The 20,395-nt window shown below is 47.4% G+C and overlaps 4 protein-coding genes across 4 annotated transcripts; 3 read left to right on the top strand and 1 right to left on the bottom strand.

Annotated features, from left to right (window-relative positions):
• Nucleotides 1–3,483: 3,483 nt before the first annotated feature.
• On the top strand, nt 3,484–4,611 carry L199_006882 (uncharacterized protein; the record flags this gene model as incomplete). Its single annotated transcript, XM_064892579.1, has 1 exon — nt 3,484–4,611. One exon carries the CDS (start codon nt 3,484–3,486, stop codon nt 4,609–4,611), a length of 1,128 nt encoding a protein of 375 aa, XP_064748651.1.
• Nucleotides 4,612–5,931: 1,320 nt separating this feature from the next.
• Nucleotides 5,932–6,407, top strand: L199_006881 (uncharacterized protein; the record flags this gene model as incomplete). Its single annotated transcript, XM_064892578.1, has 4 exons — nt 5,932–5,989; nt 6,041–6,134; nt 6,219–6,290; nt 6,359–6,407. 4 exons carry the CDS (start codon nt 5,932–5,934, stop codon nt 6,405–6,407), a joined length of 273 nt encoding a protein of 90 aa, XP_064748650.1.
• Nucleotides 6,408–6,680: 273 nt separating this feature from the next.
• L199_006880 (uncharacterized protein) lies at nt 6,681–7,270 on the bottom strand (the record flags this gene model as incomplete). Its single annotated transcript, XM_064892577.1, has 4 exons — nt 6,681–6,734; nt 6,791–6,973; nt 7,087–7,149; nt 7,202–7,270. The coding sequence occupies 4 exons, from the start codon at nt 7,268–7,270 to the stop codon at nt 6,681–6,683; spliced, it is 369 nt and encodes a 122-aa protein (XP_064748649.1).
• A 12,041-nt stretch (nt 7,271–19,311) lies between these two features.
• On the top strand, nt 19,312–20,225 carry L199_006879 (uncharacterized protein; the record flags this gene model as incomplete). The annotated part of the gene is made up of 5 exons (XM_064892576.1): nt 19,312–19,434; nt 19,499–19,618; nt 19,677–19,871; nt 19,932–20,086; nt 20,144–20,225. 5 exons carry the CDS (start codon nt 19,312–19,314, stop codon nt 20,223–20,225), a joined length of 675 nt encoding a protein of 224 aa, XP_064748648.1.
• Between the last annotated feature and the right edge of the window lie 170 nt (nt 20,226–20,395).

Here is a 20,395-nt window from a genome sequence, read left to right as displayed (position 1 = left end):
AAGCTCGCTGGCCGATGTCCAGATCGTCAACCGGGCACCTACAAGGAGGCTTGAAACGTCCCACGGTCCAGACTTCAGCCAGTACATGTATCTCGCTCAAGCCACCCACCAGTTATGGGTCCATCCTCGACATAGAGACGTTTTCATTGAAGAAGCCGACAAGTACCAAGCCATCCAAAAAGGTCGATTCCGTGAGCAAGCCAGTCTGGGCAGGGCTCATCTCCCGACCAGTGTTTTTGTTCACTGCCTCATTGCTTCCGGATGCAGTGTCATACGGCTCAAGGCATATGGTCAGAAGATGCCCATCACAGATCGCTTCCTCAGCTCGGAACCAGCTCAGGTCGATCACAAGTATGCGAAATACAACAAATGGGACATTGGGGTCAACTTTGGATCTCCTTACATCTGGCTGTTTGCTTCGGCCACAGGCAGACACAATGGCTTCCGTCACTATCGGACCATGTTGCCGGGGTCGATGGACTATGGTACGGTCAGCATCAAAGCCACCCACAAACGGCGCAAGTTCAAGCTCAAAATCTACCCAAGGATCGTCCATGTCATCAAGTCGTTCGACTCTCACCTGCAAGGGAGCATTCCCAAGACCATGTACGGGGTCAGGAATCAAGTCGAGAAGGCGTCAAGGATGATACACAACCTTTCCAGCAAGGACGACAGAGGTCTCGGAGGGTTCCGGATAGAGGTCAGTGTGACGGCACCCGGCTTGAAAGAAGCCCGCCGTCTGGTGGAAGCGACTCCATTCCTTGATCCTTCCTACTGGCTCGGTCAAGGAGAAGGTCCTCACTGCAAACATCACCTGGATGCCAAGCTGGTCACCCGAGAGGCTTTCCTCAGTAATGCCAACTGGGTATACGAGCAAGCTCAGATCAGAAGCGTGTTTCAAGGAGCCGCATCCAACGTACCTACTCCACAGCAAAGACAGATCCTGGTCGACATCTTGAATTCTCTCGGCTGGAATTCAGATCATGGCTCACCCACCAAGTCGCTGTCAACCGATGCCTGGTGGATGGGTGGTGAGGAGGTAGTTCCGACCTGCTTCAGCTTGCTGTCTGACAAGTATCGGACTGATGAACAGTTGGATGGTCTGTTTGGATTGGTGAAACGCATCATGCCCAATGGTCGATTCCCCTGTCAGAGAGATCCCGATGGACCTGGTCATGGATATCATAGGAACAGCGCTCATCCTTTCAGGATCGCCTGCGGTAAGAAGGGATGCCGCCATAAGCTGAATGGGGTGAAGATGCTGAGGTGGTTGACAGAATTGGTCTCGGCCGAGGTCTTGGGGATATCAGACTTGGGAATCCAGCAGGGGGCCGTGGGAGGTGACGAGGGTATGGAAGATGAGGATAGGACAGGACTTGGTGGTGAGTCGCTTGATCTATGCACGGTAAGCGATAAGCTGACTTGTGGTTTGGGTCAGACGAGACGCGTCAAACAGGTGAGCCGTACGCTCAGTGAGGGTTTCTGTAGGGGTCAACCTGGGTCAGAAATTTGATCCCGGCTTAGGAGGTCGGAAGGTCGAGTGAGTGAAAATAAATTCTCATTTGTCACTCGCGGCACCTATGCATGATCTGACTTGAGATTCTGAATCGGCAGCTCGTTCTGTATTGGGAATATCTTGAACAACTTGAAGAATGCATGCATGGGCGATTTGAAAAAAGTTTTTCACCAAGTCGGATTTGATCCCGGCTTAGGGGGTCGGACTGTCTTGTGAGTGAAAATAAATTCTCATTCGTCACACATCGCAGCTATGCACAATCTGACTTCAGATCCTGGTTCAGCAGCCGATTCTGTACTGGTAATGTCTTAGAGACTTGGAAGAATACATGCATGCGCGAAACGGAAAATGTTTTTCACTCTTCCTCGATTTGATCCCGGCTTGGGGGGTCAGACCGAGCTGTGAGTGAAAATAATTTCTCATTTGTCACACACCGATGCTATCGTCCTGCAACTGGTATATCCTGGCTCACACACTCCTCCTCTACCAGGTGATATATGTCATGAAGCATGCATGTGTGCGTGGCCGATGTAATCTTTTTTTTTTCAGACCCAAATTTGATCCCGGCTTGGGGGTCGCTCCCGTGCCGACCCAGAATATTTTCTCAATCACGCTACACATCACGTAGAGACCTCAGATCAATTTTCCCAGCATCCTAGACGTCCCCTCTACCATCTGGGACGATAATATGCATGCACGAAATTCGGCCCAAAATCGGCACCCCTCAGAGAATCGGTATGTAACCCCTAACCCTAGGGGGTCGGACTGTCTTGTGAGTGAAAATAAATTCTCATTCGTCACACATCGCAGCTATGCACAATCTGACTTCAGATCCTGGTTCAGCAGCCGATTCTGTACTGGTAATGTCTTAGAGACTTGGAAGAATACATGCATGCGCGAAACGGAAAATGTTTTTCACTCTTCCTCGATTTGATCCCGGCTTGGGGGTCAGACCGAGCTGTGAGTGAAAATAATTTCTCATTTGTCACACACCGATGCTATCGTCCTGCAACTGGTATATCCTGGCTCACACACTCCTCCTCTACCAGGTGATATATGTCATGAAGCATGCATGTGTGCGTGGCCGATGTAATCTTTTTTTTTTTCAGACCCAAATTTGATCCCGGCTTGGGGGGTCGCTCCCGTGCCGACCCAGAATATTTTCTCAATCACGCTACACATCACGTAGAGACCTCAGATCAATTTTCCCAGCATCCTAGACGTCCCCTCTACCATCTGGGACGATAATATGCATGCACGAAATTCGGCCCAAAATCGGCACCCCTCAGAGAATCGGTATGTAACCCCTAACCCTAGGGGGTCGGACTGTCTTGTGAGTGAAAATAAATTCTCATTCGTCACACATCGCAGCTATGCACAATCTGACTTCAGATCCTGGTTCAGCAGCCGATTCTGTACTGGTAATGTCTTAGAGACTTGGAAGAATACATGCATGCGCGAAACGGAAAATGTTTTTCACTCTTCCTCGATTTGATCCCGGCTTGGGGGGTCAGACCGAGCTGTGAGTGAAAATAATTTCTCATTTGTCACACACCGATGCTATCGTCCTGCAACTGGTATATCCTGGCTCACACACTCCTCCTCTACCAGGTGATATATGTCATGAAGCATGCATGTGTGCGTGGCCGATGTAATCTTTTTTTTTTCAGACCCAAATTTGATCCCGGCTTGGGGGGTCGCTCCCGTGCCGACCCAGAATATTTTCTCAATCACGCTACACATCACGTAGAGACCTCAGATCAATTTTCCCAGCATCCTAGACGTCCCCTCTACCATCTGGGACGATAATATGCATGCACGAAATTCGGCCCAAAATCGGCACCCCTCAGAGAATCGGTATGTAACCCTTGGTTGACGAGGTGGACAATAGGGTGGACGCGGTGGAGACTAATGTGGAGGGTGTGAACGGTGCCATCCATGTCCTTGGGCTGGAAGTGGACGTTCTGATGAAGGAGGATGAATCGGTACACGTCAATCGGTCAGTAGATAAAGAGGGTTCTGCACAAGGGGGATGGGTCAAGCCAGGGTTCATGTATAATTGGCTACATGGTATACGTCAAGATACCCCAGGTATAGCTCAAGATACTCAAGGTGCCAAGGTCGAAGGAAGTGAAGCGGGAGATGATTTCGAGATTGAAGATTGGTGGTATAGGAAGCCTAGAGCGGTGAAGAAAGAAGGTGAAGTTCAGGATGTAGGTCTAGACGTGACTGAAGAGAGAGATATACCACTGGGTGAAGACGTAAGAGAAGGGGACATTCCAGATCAGCCCCACGATATACTCAATCTACCTGTGGTACCACCGGCACGAGGACAGCCTCATGAACCTGTACCGGATGTTCCAGGGGAAGAACCTATGATGGAACCAGTAGCTCAAGATAACGTAGGTCAAGGTGAAGTAGCTCAAGGTGAAGTAGCTCAAGATGGAGTAGCTCAAGGTGAACCAGTGCTCCTCCCTAATCAATTACTTGAGGTAGTAGAAGCGGATGTACCGGTGGAACAGCAAGTGGAAGAAGCTCAACCCGTAGGCGGTGCTCAACCCATGGACGAAGCTCAACCCGACCAAGCTCAACCCGATCCAGCTCCACCTCCTCCCCAGCTTATCCTATCCATACGACTCCCTCCTTACACACCTTCAGCAGGTAACTTCCCCAATGCCCAGCAGATTGCCCGGTACGAGGAGGTCATCGGGGAGAGGTACAAACGGCAACCCATAAAGCAAGATCCCTTGGCCTACATCAAGCGGACAGATGAGGGTAGAAAGATACTTGAGTGGATACAGGAGGAAGTGGGTGAGGAGATATCGCTCAAATCCTTCGATCAGATAATGCACATGGATCTTCGGTTCAGGTTTGGCAAGGACACGGAGAAACAGGTGAGAGCGTACGAGGGACAGTCAATCTATGGGTTGTATTGTATGTTTGAAATGTTACGGCAGGGAGTGGATAAGGAGGTGTGCATACAGGTGGCACAGAAGGTAGACAATCACTGTGGTCAGTACATGCGGAAGAAGAATAAGGATATAGCGAAGTTTGTGAGTGAAGTGTCCTGGTGGGATGCCTCAAAACAAAGATAAGGATAGATGTGATGTACGGGTAGAGATTATGAGTAGAGGTTTTTGTTGTACCTCCATCATGTATTGTGATCGTATCTTATCCGACGGGAGATCGATGGGGCACTTGCAGTGGTATACATTTGATCTCCCTTCAGGGGATGTCCTTACCACTTAATCTTTTCAGATGACTTTATCACCTAGCTCAAGAAGGTCTTAGCGCATCGGTAGAATCGTGTGGTGTAGAGAGAGAATGGTCGTACATAGGATCGAGTAGGATACAATGGGGTGGAGAGTAGTATCGAGTGGTCAACTGTGTGAGTGATGATCTCCCAGCTTGATTCATTCGCGTCTAATGACTCTATCTTCTACAGGTGATCCATCCTCTACAAGCTATCTCACCTACGGATCAATCCTTACCCATCACCAACCACCACTAATCAACCTTAGACCAGGAAGGTAGAACGGATTGGATGGATTTCAGGTGGATAGTCCCACGGTGAGTAATTCTGTACTCTACGCATCGATACCAGTCCCGTACGATTCAGATACGTTGCTTTCACATAGTGGTATTCAACTAACCCTGCTCTTCTTGAATGTAGCTTCGACAAATGACTAATTCAGAGATACATCAACGTAGCATGATTGATGTAGTGGAGGAGGGCATGGGTAATACGTGGATGTTTATTGAGGTTATTGTGAGTGATATACCTCACGTTCACTCTTCTCTTACTTCTCCACCACATGCTCTTCGCTGATTCATCCTACTCCAGTCCTTCTTCAATCCACCATGCAGCGGGACTCGGAACACTTTATAGATTTACAGTGGGTAGATCGGTGTCAGTGTCGTTGTTTAACCAAGCTATGTTCTCTTCGCATTCAGTAGTTGCCTTTGTTTCCCTTCCATCTCCTTGTAATCAACACTTCTTCGCTTGCTGACTTTGCTTGATTCTTCATCCAGCTCGTAATGGTCCACCCAATCGAACACCAAACGGGTACAAGGATGATGAGGTGATCAAGGAGTGATCAACTGAACGTACGTTTATATACTCAGGTTCATTGTCATACCTCACAGATGGGACTGATTGATCCGTCTCTATCGCAGGGTCGAAAGGATTTTCACTTCAACGTCTTTCAGTATGGATTTATGTATATCTGTATATAAGGATTATCTAAAGCTACGACTTGGTCATTCAACGGTGAGCGGCTCGACCTTCTTTCCCTCCAACGGTTGAGCTAACATATGCTGGTTATCCTCCCCCTTAGCCGATGTCTCGAATTACCTCACACCTAGATATAGATAAGCATTGAATCAATGTATTACGATACATACCGTGAGTATCAATGTTACTATTCTATCCCTCACCCACCCAATTATCCTCATTACGGTCTCAAGATATTAGTGCGTTGAGAAATTTGTGGTAGATTGCTGACTTGACTTGGTAAACATCAGGTATATACGCCGCATCGGCGATCAGTCTAACGGTTGAGATATCTCAGGAGGAGGAAGAGAAGATTCTATTGAAGAAAGGTTATGCCATAAGACTGTGAGTACATATTCGGCAGTGAGTTCTGCTGAACCTAACGCACGAAGTTTCTGCTTACAACGATCACCTTACCACCTTAGTCAGTCTACTCCTTGGTATACCCTCCGAATCTTCTACGTGGATCGGTAGTAGATGTATTTGTAGTCGTATCGCCTTGTGAGTGGTGGCCGATGTTTCAACCCTTCTACTTGGACTGACCTCCTAATTAGCTCTTCACATCCTAGTCAAGTTGATTGTGATAATCACATAAGGAATATCGTCTCAGATTACTAAAGGTTATATGTATGAGATAAATGTGAGTTCCTCTATCCTTTCTCGCTCACGTCGTCGCTCAATCAAAGCAATTGCTGAATATCTCTCTCTCTATCTAGAAGCCTTCGTTACATATATCAGGTTTACTTTCGTTAAGAATATGCATAGCGATAGACGCAGAAGAACTACTTTTGGACCTGTTCATTTGCTATCACTCGGTTTCGTTTGCTCATATGAGAGGTAAAGAATCCATACCAGCTTCTATTTACACTTCATCTTTAATTTCTATATACACTACTGATCCTCATATTTCAGGGTCTGTACCCAGCCCCTCATAGGATCATTCCTCTTCGATCAAACGGAGAAAACTATGTCAGCTATCATCCATTCATCTTGTTACTCACCCCATCCGGACCTCGCTGTTCAGTTTGCCCGACTTTTTCTTCCTCTGAAGAGGAAGCGTATCCTTCGCTCCCAGCCGTATTGTCACCATCCGATGATGGTGCGTGGGAAGACTTTGGGACCGCAGTCTCGAGTCTTGCGGGAGCGGAGGAAGGTGAGGAAGGGGTGGTATTCGTAGGGGTAGACTTATGAATCGTTATTGTTGGTCTTGACGGACGTCATTATACATACCTTATCCTCGGCGGATCTTTAGGTATGGAAATCAGCTTGTTTCTGATCTAGGTACGTTCATACTCACTTCTACTCTTTCTATAACGGCGACTGATCCATCCTCTTCTACAGCAGAACCAGCATTCTGCTCCTATGAATCACCGTCACCGCAGGTAGCAGAAATCTATCAACATGCAACGTACCACTTCTTCCCATACTCCACCTTCCAATTTCTCTTCCACCACTTCGAGCCATTGTTGTGGTTGTTGCATCGTTACACCTTGGTATGGATGTTTAGTATAAGGACGGATAGTGAGAAGAGACGTAAGGAAGAAGATTGCATGAAGTAGACTTGTATAGTGGAAGTCTTCGAGGTGAGTTGAGTCACCTCCACTCTGTTCTTCCTGGATTCAACTTGATATCATTCATTCATACCTCTTCATATATACGAATATCAATACAGCTCATCCCTCGTCTATAACGCTTCACCCTCTGGTAGAATCGATTGATAGAGGTGAATGTATGATGTAAAATCGAAATCAATATATTGAAGGAGAACAGGTCGTTGGTGAATTCACTTCGATTTCGTACCTTCGTCACTAGCTTTCACTCTAAAGTATCCAGGCTGATTCCTTCCTTCTACCCAGCATTCTTCGCTCCGAATGAGAATAGTGTAGCTACCTGGGATAAGACTTGTCGGGATATCGGAGGTATATCAACTGAGATAAGGTACTGGGAAGAAGGCAGAAGGTTAGATCAGCCTACACCAGAAGCCGAATATCGTGAGTGCGGCTTCTATACTGTCAGATGAATCAATACGTACTGATGCTCTCTTCTGGTCTTAGGGCAAAGAAGGTGGTCTCACATGGTGAGTGGAGCTCCGACGAACCGTACTGTATGTTGCTAATCCATATAGTCGTCTCCCTAAGAAACTCACCCAGCCCCGCTGTGAGTTCAGTTGGAGAGAGATCCCATTGAGACGTATTGGAAGAACCACTTGGATGAAAGCGGATACCAATAAACACGTCGACATGGATACAATAAGCCACGGATGCGCTGTGAGTTGCGGGACCACTTTCTCTCCATCAGCAATAGTACCTTCCTTCGATGGTTCCTTCTTATACCACTCTTCTTTCAAAGTCTTGTCATTTTAAAAGCTGATATCTGGTCTTGAGTAACACCGCTGGTAAGAGAGTCCAGTCCTACTGGTCGTTGGTCCAACACCTTCCACTCATGGTAAACGGACGGATGTGATATGTCGAATTGATCTTGTACGTGCGAATATATCTCTTCTTGATGATACCACTGACATATCTTTTCAAAAAACCAGCTTTTCGCACTTCTAGTTTTCATGGGATTGTAGAACTTCCAGCTGGTACTTCTGTGGTAGGGATGAAAGAGAGGTCGGAGTGGACCTTTTGAACGAGAGGCGAGTAAGTTGCTTTCACTTTCAACTCGACCCAACCGCTTCCTCACCTTCTTCGCGTATTATACCGTATTCTTCATTTATCACCTTTCAACACAAATGTACAATAAACTGATACTGGAATGTTATAGCTCGTCTCCACCTACGACTCTTCTTCAACCATTCTATACCCCGAAGATGTATACGGGCAGGAGGGATGGGCTTATAGCGAAGTCGACATTCTTATACCACGGCAACAATATCACCAGAAGTGGTTTTCGCTTGTACGAAGATATATCGATATAGTCTCAAGGAAAGGTCTTGGCCTAAAGGATAAAGTGAGCTTGTTCTGTCATCCCTTTATTCGACTTGTTGCTTCCAATTTCGATATCATACGATATCCATAGACATCTCTTGCTGACGAATCAACCAGGCAATACCGCTGAGTCATGTGAGGGATATCAAGAAGAGTCGATAGGCAGGCGGTGACTGGATTTGCTGCAATGCGATTTCACAGCCGTGAGTAAACAAGTCTTCATGAGGTTATTTACTCACCTGGACCTATAGCGCAGTACCTATTACCAGAAAAAGACGTTGTTTCTACGAGAGTAGAAGACTGGAATATTGTTTCTTTCGCTGTAAGTGCTTTTTTGTCCATTGAGTACAGAAGTATAAGCAATGCCCTCTGCTCTTGTCTCATTCCCTGGTCTGATATTAATATCGTTCTTCCTAGGTCCATATCCATTCATGTTACAATTGGTTCTCGGTGATCGGATCTCTCGCTATCGTCAGAAGGATCGCCTTCAAGAAATACTAGTAAAAGTGCGTAGTAGATTAATCTTCTCATGTTATATACCCTCGACCATTCTTTCTTGGATGTACCGCTTGCAGCGTTCATCTCGTCGCCCTCCTCTCCTCTTTCCACTGTGCTTATTACCTTTTCTCCAAGTCACCCCTTGCCCCTCTCTTTTACTTTATACTTGTTATTGCCCAAAATGCGGCTGACACTGGCTTCACCATATTACAGTGATATAGAGCAACGGGATCAATCTCCTGCAGCAACTCAACTGGACCAAACAGCATAGGTATATCCTACGGAAGTGCTAATCACATCCCTATGGTGTTCTCCCCAATCCTCGGCGATCTCCACCATTCCTATCAACGACATACAAACGGAGAACACCATAGGTGGGTCAAGTACTACCATTGTATACATACGCAGTTCTCCTCCATACATAGTAGGTCTAGATCAAGGATACACTATGCATATACATAGTATCAAGAGGTGAGATCTGCATCCAACCCTTCTCTTTTAGGCTGCGCTTCCCCAGAAGATACTCGCTGATATGCCATGACTATACTGGTAATTCCAGCTCTGCCTCGGTACATTTCTGGCAAGTCTATTACCCACTTTCCATACTGTGCATTCGATGATTGACTTGATGGAATAGGTAAATAAATAAAAAAAGAACAAAAAGCGAAATAGGATGAGAAGACTGCTAGTAATGGAATGGTGTACTGAGTATACAATATATATGTATCACCAAAGTCCACCATTAGGAGTCAACCGATCAGATTCATGCATCCTCACCTAGTAACTCCTCCTCACTGTCTAGACTGATATGCATATGATGGTTTTATACCATAGCAGGTGTAATCGTAAGGTGGACTTGTAAAGTGGAGGTTGGTAAATATACCTTCACATCATTCAACCTTTCTCTTCTTCTTCTTTTATTTCTTGTTTCACTCTTCTCATATCGCGTAACATATCATTTATGCATAGACTGCTATCTATTGTGTACATGTAGAGATCCCACTGATCGATGTCTAACGGAGTAGCACAATTATCCATCTACAACAATTCCTCTATCAGCAACTATATCAACGGAAGGAAGGAAGAAGGGCATAGGGTAACCTTGGTGAATTGTCTAAATAGGATGGCTCAAGCGCAGTAGTATCTGATGATACAGAGAGGATAGATGAGGCTCAAGGTCTTGTCATATAGCTTGTTACTTTAAGTACCAGCTCAAGGTGAGTCTGATCGATTTTGACTCGAATATCTTCTCTCATATGAGAACGTTCCATTCGGTATGAATCGCTGAGAAATCCGCTAGTCGCCACTGCTCCTCCCAGTCAAAGGTGAATCGCGTACTCTCCCTGGATCAGTCGCTTTGATATGAATGTACGGGATGGCGTATCTGCAATGTTGGAGTGGATATGACAACCTGCCTCCCATCGTAAGCTCCCTCTGCTATCTACCCGGACGGAACTTGACCCGTCCTGTTCAGTTAGCTAATATAACTGAATTGCAGGGTGCTTCCACCGAGAACATCTTTTCGACTACCGTGTCGGCATAGTGGGAAGTACGCGTCTATAAGCAATGCGGTCTAGTGGATCTCTGAGTATCTCCACATACTGAGCACCAGCGATACCCCGTGTAATGGCTAATCTGCTGTTACTTCCAGAGCCATCGTATGAATTTATGTAAGAGCTCAACGTGAGTATCATAATCATCCCTTGCTCGTCCTTTCTGGAACCACCTCTGATCCCAACGTACCTGACTGATTTACCTTGGCTGTGGTAGGTACATCTGAAAAAATATTGGGGAAAACCAGCCGACTCGTCAATCCCTACATCGGCTCTTCTTCGTGGTGAGTTTATCTTCAATACACTGGGGCAACACCCTTCTCAAACTACCGATCCTTTGCTGATTCGTCTTATTAGGGTACCCATTTGGCGACAAGCCGTCATCCCCTGCTAGGACAAGAATGCATCGGGTGAGAGATCGTGGATCAGGGAAATTGGGCAAATGCACCACCTCGTGAGTCTGACTCTATACCTCCTCACTCCGTGTGTAGCTTCTCACGACCCCACTCTTCTAGCCAATTGCACCACTCCCGACAATGCGGCAGTCGGTTGGAAGTACCCATGTCCGAGATAGAAGTCGATGTTTGCTAGTGGGTACATACTCTGTGAGTTACCCACGAAGGGTTAGGTCTTTGCCAAAATTTTCCGCTGAATCATTGATCCGGTAGAGCATGCTGCTTGGACGCTTGGGCGTAGGTCCTGAGAAGGGCCGCATAAGTAAGTGCTCGTCCCTTTCCTGCTTATGCTATCTAATTAATTTGCGTGTGTTCAGAGTAGGAACTATCAAAGAGAAGTTTGGGAATGAGTGTACTGTAGATGAAACCAGGTAAGTCCGTCCTTCTGTTCAAAAATACCTTTTTCGCTTGTGCTTTTTACTTGCAGCTTACTCTTCGGAAAGACAGTTTGACGATTACTCCCTCAGATGTGCCGTTAGATATATAGGTTCACATCGTAGGACCGAGATTTATAGAAGTGATACGGAAGATTGGTGAGCTTCTTCTTCCACCTTTTATTCCAAAAGACAGTAAACTCCTTACCCGCATAACGTTGCATTTCTCAAAGCGCAACTTGCCAAGATCCTACCCACCCAATTCTATCAGCTCTCGCACTTCTACGACCCAAGGCTACAAAGTTGGGATACGTAGTAGAATGCTAAGACGAAGCGTGAGCAGAGACAAATGTGGTAGAAATCACCAGGTGAATTTGTATCGTTGGAAAGATTATAGAGGTGAGTGTGTAACGAGTGCTCACCTACACAAGAAGCTTATTCTGCCTGTAAACCCATAGATACCTCTGGTGATCTCTGCGGCCCTTGGAGGAGCTGGAAAAGACGGAGAAATACTCCAAGTGAGTGTGCACGAGTCTATACTTCAGCGCTAGCTGATCTTGGTATCCACCTTCGTGCTTAGGGTTAGGACCTGTACCATGACGAATCCAGCCAATCGATCCTATCACTACGGTCTCTCGGAGGAGGTAGCTTTAGGAGGAGTTTAGGTTGCTCGGGACTCACCCAAGCTACGGGCTCATTCGAAAAGTGTGCACTATCTTCGCATAATTGTAGTGCTCTGCTTGCGCAACTGGAAATCAACTGACCCTCTTGGCTTAACCAACAGACGGGATTAGTACATCCAAGGACATACTAGGACTCTACAGATTCCCGATGGGAAGGAACTACACTGTAAGGGTCCACCACTGTCGTCTCCGTTTCGTCTCCGTATCCATCGATCTTGTTCTTGGCTTCTTCTTTGCCAGTTCGGATATAGCTCGGCCACTGACTCATATTATCTCTGATATCAGTACAATTGTGTCATAATCGTCCGATTGCGGGTGTCGCGAAGGGATCTATATACCCTTTAATTATGAGCGGCGTCATTAACAAGATAGGATATCTGCTCGTTCCTTCCTAGTCGATCTGAATGCGCCGAGAGATCTAAAGGGTGAAGGGATACATATCTTTGTGCTGTTTATATCCGTTCAATGGTGAGTTCCTCAAAACCAAACTATGTCTGTTCCTTACTAACATGATTGTCCAGTCAGAACACAATGAACAGCTTTTGCCGCTACCGTAGGTCGTCCTTCGCCTTTGCCTTCTATTCGATACAAGTACACCTCTATTGTATTCCTGCTGGCCTGCCTCCATCCTCAGATGTTAGTCTCTTACGCAACTGATCGGGAGCCAAGGTGGACGCAGAATGGTGAAATGGTAGACAGGTGAGTGCTTTCTGTGTGACAATATAAAGCGACTCCGCCTATTCCGTGAGGGTACATGCGCTGACTTCAGAGGAATCGTTCTTTTCACGGTTAGACCTTACGTATAGAAAGTCACGTCGCAAGGGTATCGTCAAACGATGCATCTGTTTCATGTGGGTATTTCACGCTTGAGTAACCGACAAGTCCAACCCTAGTTTATATCCACTTCTCTCTACAGGCCTTCCTCGAAGGACAAGCTGGCGAAGTAGCTAGTTCCCGGACAAATAAGCGAGTAGGAATGGAGGTGGATAGAATACGGAACTGAGATGGATTGGAGGTGAATCAGAGATGGGAGATCTTTCGTATTCAGCCTAACTTCCTCTTCACCTCTGTCTGTACATTTAATCATACTCATGCCATCTTTTTGTGACCCAGTAAAAATCAATCGGCTGCCCGAGTTCTCCCATTGGAGAACATCTCACTTCTTTGGGTTGTGCAGATGGAGCTGATTATCCTGGGGAAGAGGTGGATTAGACGGACTTCAGAATGGTGGTTGTCTCACTAATTATACTCGCTAAACCATCCGGCAGAGGAGGAGTGGTGAGTGGATCATCAACTCTCCTATCACGTTGATGTTGTTCTGCCCAGCCCTCCCTCTCGCCTTGCGATTCGCCTTCGCTTCACCTCAATTGGGCCATCATCCTGGAACCAGGAGTAGGACCTATGATAGCCAACCTCCAATACAATGCCTTTGGTGTTATGATGCTCTGATGGTAACCCCGCAGAAGCAACCGTCGAGTAACAGTGAGTCTCCTTTGCAGTGCCACGCCAGCCCAGCTACGCTCTTCCCCCAGAATGAAAGCCGATCTTGCAGCAATCCTCTAGGTTCCTATCACTATCGAGATGAAAACAAGGCCGAACGTCGGCGGAAAGGAGCAGGAAGCAAGGCGAGAAGGAGAGAGTGTACTGGCGAGACTATCAATCGATGAATGGCACGTAAGTTTTGCTCAACTTATAATGGCGATCGTCCTCGAGTCTGATCTCTTTTGACCCTTTATATTTACATGTACTCGCTTTTGAACACTTGCACTAGATCTCCTCCCGCATGCTTCGATGTGAGATGGATGTTTGCTGTAAAATATCGGACTGTCGGTGAGTGTGAGCTGTTCTTTGCTTTGAGTCAGGTAAAGTAGATGGATCAAACTTGATTGCTGACCATGGGTATCACCCTCTGCAGCGATAGGTGTCCGATATCGTCATGCACTAGTTGTACGGAAAGGGCGGGTGGAGCAGTCCTTTTGCGAGGATATCTAGAAAAAGAGGATTAGAAAAATGATTACAGCGGTGTTCGGTCAGTAATCCGCCATGGATCAGTCACTCCTTACCTCCCTGCGTTCGCACAGTCGCCCTACGGCCTCTGCTGATAACTCGTTGCCAGCTGTGTCGCGTGGATAGTTGATGAGTCTAACCTCATGTTCTCACCTTATAGACCTTCCTCATGTCCCCTTCCCCAGTGCGTCGATACTTCACACTCACCCCGTCTATCTCGCTACGATATCATACATTGCTATCAATACTTTGGGCGTGAAGAGGAAGGATCGAGGGAGAAGCGAAGGTGAGATCGAAAGGGATGTCTTGGTGAGTAAAGAGGATACTTGAATCGTGGTATAGCTGGTAGAATGTTTGTTGACTTCTCCTTTTTTTTGGTCTTTCCCCTTTAGATTAACGACGTATATACAATGTACCTGAGTGAACTTACTATAGCACCAGGGAATCAGTCTTATCACATATGTTCAATCATCCTTCGACAGCACCCCTCTCCACTCGTACACCTTTGCTATGAGATATCTCTTCAAGTCAATGGAGCGAGGGAGCAGTGGAGAAGATGTATATAGAACTGGCGAGTTCTGCCCTGCTCTACAGCCTATCTCGTCCTAACTCGCCTAGTCTCCTCCCGCCTTCCACTCCCCTGAACCTCCCTTCGCACCGCGTTACACCCCTCTTTCCCTTTCACCCTTCGTCCCGCTCCCTCCTCGGCAGCTCCCTCCGTTTCGTCGATCTCTCACCATCGCCCTATGAGATGGAAGCTTCCTACCGAAGGGGCGGCCAAGCGGGGGTCGATAACGGGGAAGAGTCGGTGGTGGATGAACAAAAGTACGGAGAAGGTACGTAGGCATTTAGAAGTGGTCAGAGAAGATTCATGAGGTGAGTAAGCCAATCCGTAGGCCACTACAACTGTCGTGAACCTTAACCTGACACTGCACCACCACAGACAGCCTGCACGGGCTACTGATTCGATTTACGCACTCTGGCACTCCATCCTTCGACAAACCTATCTCAGCAGCGGTTGGAGATTCCTCTTCTCTGCTTTCAGAATTGACCTCTCGCTGCGTACTCCGTCGAATACTCTTCCCTTCGGTATAAGATACTTCTACTTCTAATACCTGTTCTCAAGGGAAAATTGCTATTGGATATCAAGGTGTAGCTCGAGAGGGATCATCGTATATGGACAAAGTTCACGGAAGATGCTAGTCAGATAGGTGCTTGTAAGTCCAGATCGTTCCTGCGTTTTCATGTCATCCACCTAGACTTCTCCCTTCCCCTCTCCACATGCTCTTCATTACCACCCTATCGGAAACAAATGATAAGTACTCATTCAAACGTGGTTCATCCCAGGAACGTACGATACCTCTGCATACACTCTTCTACCTCCCCACGGCCAGACTACATCTCCCCTTCGACACACCCACCACGATACCACAAAGTCCTATCCCAACGAGCAGCCCAAGACGACACGGAGGCGAAACGAAAGGGCAAGAGGCGAAGAGGGGCAGAGATGTGGTGGAGAGGTGAAAGGGGAGGTAGGAGATGGACTGGGAGATAGGGCAAAAGATGAGATGGAGGATACAGGTGAAAGGTGGACTGCTGGACGAGTGGGAGGGGGAAGTCAAGGCGAGAGGCGGGCAGACGGACGTAGGACGAAGTGGAGCAGTGGAGAAGGGGAAGAGGTGGAAGGAGTTGGCGGATTTGGGAGGAAACAGGGACGAATAGAGTGTGGAACGCTAGAACTCCTACCTCTGGCGGCAGCTTTCGTAGGTAGAGCAGAGATATAACATGCATCATTGCCCTTCTTCCTACTTCCTCTGTTCCACTGCGTGCTGATTTCAATGACCTCGCATTGATCTCCGGTGGAAACTCTGGTTAAAGTAGTGATCTACTCCAAGTTACGCTTCATTCAGATGTAAAACTGGCTAGTAGACTGTTTCATGGATATACTACGCAACTCCCGATGCCATCTCCATAAGAACAGCTGGTCCGAAACTAGCCGCTTGAGAGGCAGCAGTAAGCCAAACCCGTGGACTAATATCTTTCTTCAACGAGTCGTATTTCCTGCTTGTTTATCTGCGAGCAAGCTTGTAGGCCTCTGTAGCCCTCTGTGACCCTTCCGCGGTGCTAGATTGCTCTTTGGCAATGGTTTTCATAGAGATTTCGATATGATAGAATTGTGCATGGGCTCGCAGACTCACTGGATCACCGTGAGATTGGAAGTCTCTTATCACAAACTAACGTGCCCCGCTCTCCCTTCGATAATGTTGCTTATATATTGACAACGACAATACTTGTGTACACTTAAACGGGCTTTTCCAATACAGAAGCACTTGTAGTTTCCTCTTGGCTTCCACCGACCTGACCGGTCGTTCGTGAGACCCTACAGCTTTTCAACCATCGGAAGTAGTGGGTCCACGCGATGTTGCAATAGATATCGTCGTAAAATACCTTTTCACCGTCTGGGAAGCTTCTTCAGACTCGTCCCGATCGATAGAAAGTCTCGCCCCTGTTCCTATCTCGCTCTGCCCTTCTTCCCGTCGATCCGCCCCATGTGCTATCAAACCGAGAGGTCCTAATTTCTCCTCGCTATGCTAGGTCTAATCGAGCTCGTAGGATGTCCATGAGCATGAATAACAGTGCCCGGTGGGTTATTTCTTCGCTTTTTTATGGTAAGCTCTGTAGGCCCTCCTACCGATCTTCCGCCCTAATCGATGTCTCTTCGAGGCAGATGGGTGCTTATCTCACACTGCATCGATCAGTAAAGCCAGAAGTCTCGCCCGGCAGTAGAGGATCATCAGGGCTGCGGATCACAACATTCCACGCTCTGCTCCATTCCCACAAGGGCCCATTCCTCCTATCGTGGCGGGGGAGGGCCCAGACGAGAGGGGAAGCGCGGGCGAGAGCAGTAGACGGAGAGGAGGCCAAAGATAGAGACGTAGTGGGGCTGACATGTAGGGCGGAACAAACGGCGGGATGGGTTGAAGGAGAGGAGGAAGGTGACGAGGATGTCCGTAATTACTGCCGTAGCTCGAACGTTATCAGGTGGAGAAGTAGACGGGATACAGCATGCAAGATTGCTGGGGTTCCTTTTTCGTCTGGCCATGTTCTCGTCCGTCTTACAGCTTCAGATTGAACGCACTCTTGGCGTATTCTAGGTCGCTACGAGCGAACAACCACTAATCTGCTGCATGGAAGCCTGATCGCGAGTCTTCGCCATGCTTTCAATCGGAAAGGCGTTGAGTTATGCACTTCGACGCTGATCAGTCTCCTGAGATAGCTGTCAGCCGTACAAGCCTCGATCAAACTTCCTCAGGCCTCGGATTTCTTCTTCTGTGCCTTGATATCTCATATTTACGACCCAGCCCTTCGGCTCAGTACCTCCGGGCATCGCACTTGGACCCCTGAATATCTTTGTGCCTCATACGGATGTTATAAATAGCTACTTGAGAGACAAGCTACTATAACCCTGATGAAGCGTGATGTCATTCGGCTACAAATACCGGGAGGAGCTTGATGTCAGCGATTGAATGATATGTTCAAGTCATGCAGGTGAGCGCAGAGGCTATAGAGGGAATAACTTTGTATTGCGAAACACTGAATAACTGTTTCAATTACAATTCTTTCTAGAATGGCCGTTGTCGCTTGTCTCGCGTCTGAAGGTATATCGTTCTTTCCTGCACGATGACTTATTTGTTTTTCGGCGGTGTTCAGTCAGGTAAGCATAATTGATATGCGGCATCTTCGCATCCGTTACCGGCTTTTACATATATATCAAAACGACTGCGCAAATTGACGTCAAGCGAGATTTGGGTGGAGGATGGCTCCTCCGTTTCGCCTCAAAACTTGCCATGTTATGATCTCCTACGCTCCTATCACAAGCAACGTCTTTCTCCTTGCCAAGCTGCGTCAGAGACATACAAATATAATTGCTCGATGCAGGACGAACAAATCTGCAATCTCCATTCAGTCGCAACTTGGCCCATCCTTCAATCGGCCTCTTATCTCTCCGATACCACCCTCCTCGCCCCCTTTCGCCTCGCCTCCGTCTTGTTCCATAAAAGCCTTCTCCCCCTATGCCTCCTGCTGGAAGGGGACACACCCCGTAGGTAGAACACACTGTAAAGAGAGATATATAGATATATAAATGAGTCAAGGTCCAGATACCTTCTCTTTGATGAGTGTAAGTACGAAGTATTGATCTACCAGCTTCTTAATCATACCCTTTGAACAGATAAATGCTGTGAGGTCGCTACAGTCGGTCCTGTACTCTGCATTTGAGGTGATGAGCGAAGCCTCGCGTAGATATGCAATGCATCGATAGATTGGTAATAGCTACAGACTGAATCTAAGCGCAGCGCCCTATTTGACATATATCTTTTAAAACCAGCCGGATCCCAAAGACTTGGTTTGCGCCCAGGATGCGGTTACTCTTACCTACAACTTTCTTGGCTGCTCTCGCTTTCGCGGTCAAGATCCAGAATCGAAGGCATGCGATGTTCTTGGGATCACCATCGAGTGCCGTCTTATTTGGCAACCTTCAGAGTAGAAAAAGGTCCATGGGAGCCTGAGATCATGACCATTTTCGCCGGTATACAGAGATAGTCGATTCCATATACAAGATGAGTCATTCTCTTAGCCCTTCAATGATTGAATGGATAGGCTACCAGCGTCTAGCGCCTCAAGTTCGCTAATTGACGTGCTGTCTACGAGAATGATGGCCCCGCACCACTTTTTGAAAACCTCAAGGGTGCCAGAAATGGTCTTTTCCGCATCCTCGGCGCTCCCGCGGGGCTTCGAAAAGGTCCAAGTGATCGTTTTGGGCGTCTTGCGAGGCATTTGGGTTCCTCGTTGCCAGTCGTCAAATGTGAGACCAACGATCTCTTGGTGCCAGCCTCGTCCGAAATCGTCTTGGAAGGTGTATTGTCAATTTCGGAGACTGCTCCAGAGGGCCCGTGAGACTTTCCGTTGATCTCCAAATGCTTTTACCCCCCACTGAATTATTCGGAGCGTAGGATCGGAGAAATGCATGGCTACGTTTTCCCAGGTGATACTCACCCTTGGCCAAGGTATCGTGTAGACGCCATCACGCATAGAGATAACGCGATCCTTCCGATGTCCGCATGCGGCCGGCTTACAGATGAGACCGTAAGTCTATCCCGGCCCCGTATTCAAAAGACGCTGAATGTATCGTTTGTATTGTGTGGTCTAGCACACCCTCATTGGCGCCCTCGCAGCAGCGGAGATTGGCAGGCTTCTTACAGACATCGGGCTTCCCGTTTTGCATTGTTCATCCCCATTCATCTCACAAGTCACCTGGGTTGCCGTGCAGGTGGGTTGTCCTTCTATGAGAACTCTGGCTCGACCACTGACTTTGCCTGTAACATAAGTTCGATAGCGCCAAGCTTCCCGGGCTGGGCCTTTCCCCAGAAGAGCTGAGAAAAAAGGTCGGCGATGTCATCTTCTATCATAAGGCTGGCTACACTATACACAGATTGGTGTTACTCGGATCAGACATCGATGTTTTCGATGACAAGGATGTTATGTGGGCGTTTGCCACCAGATGTCGTCCCAACGACGATGAGGTACGTTGTTTCATATTCTTGCAAAAGTGACCTGACCAAAACTCTTTTTCTTTGCTGCAGACCTTTTACAGCGATTGTAAAGGATTCCCCTTGATCCCCTACATGTCGCACGGGTTCCACTCTCCCGTCAAAGGCGGCAAAGTAGTGTCCGACGCTTTGATGCCCGCCGAGTATGAAAAAGGACAGAAAGACTGGGTTGCAGCTGATTTCAAAAAGTGGGTTCAGACAACCTTTTATATATGGGCTGGTGCTGATCCAGGATTTTGACGCAGCTCTTATCCTCAAGACCTGAAAGACAAGGTCATGGCAAATTGGAGACAGTATGGATTTGCCCAGGAGTACGCAAAGAACTAGATCACCATGTGTTTGTAAAAGTATGCCAGATTGTTAAAATTAGCATTACCCCGGTCATAAGAAATCGTCATGCCGCCCAGTATCTCGCAAGGGTTCGGAATGGTGTAAATAATAAGATGGGGTCTTTATTGAGATCTTTGAACGGTGGAATCGCCTGGACGTATGTTTCC

This window comes from Kwoniella botswanensis, chromosome 1 (assembly GCF_036426115.1).
Source record: "Kwoniella botswanensis chromosome 1, complete sequence".
Lineage (NCBI taxonomy): Eukaryota > Fungi > Basidiomycota > Tremellomycetes > Tremellales > Cryptococcaceae > Kwoniella > Kwoniella botswanensis.
Note: the sequence above shows the minus strand (reverse complement) of the source record. Positions and strands in the feature narration are given on the sequence as shown.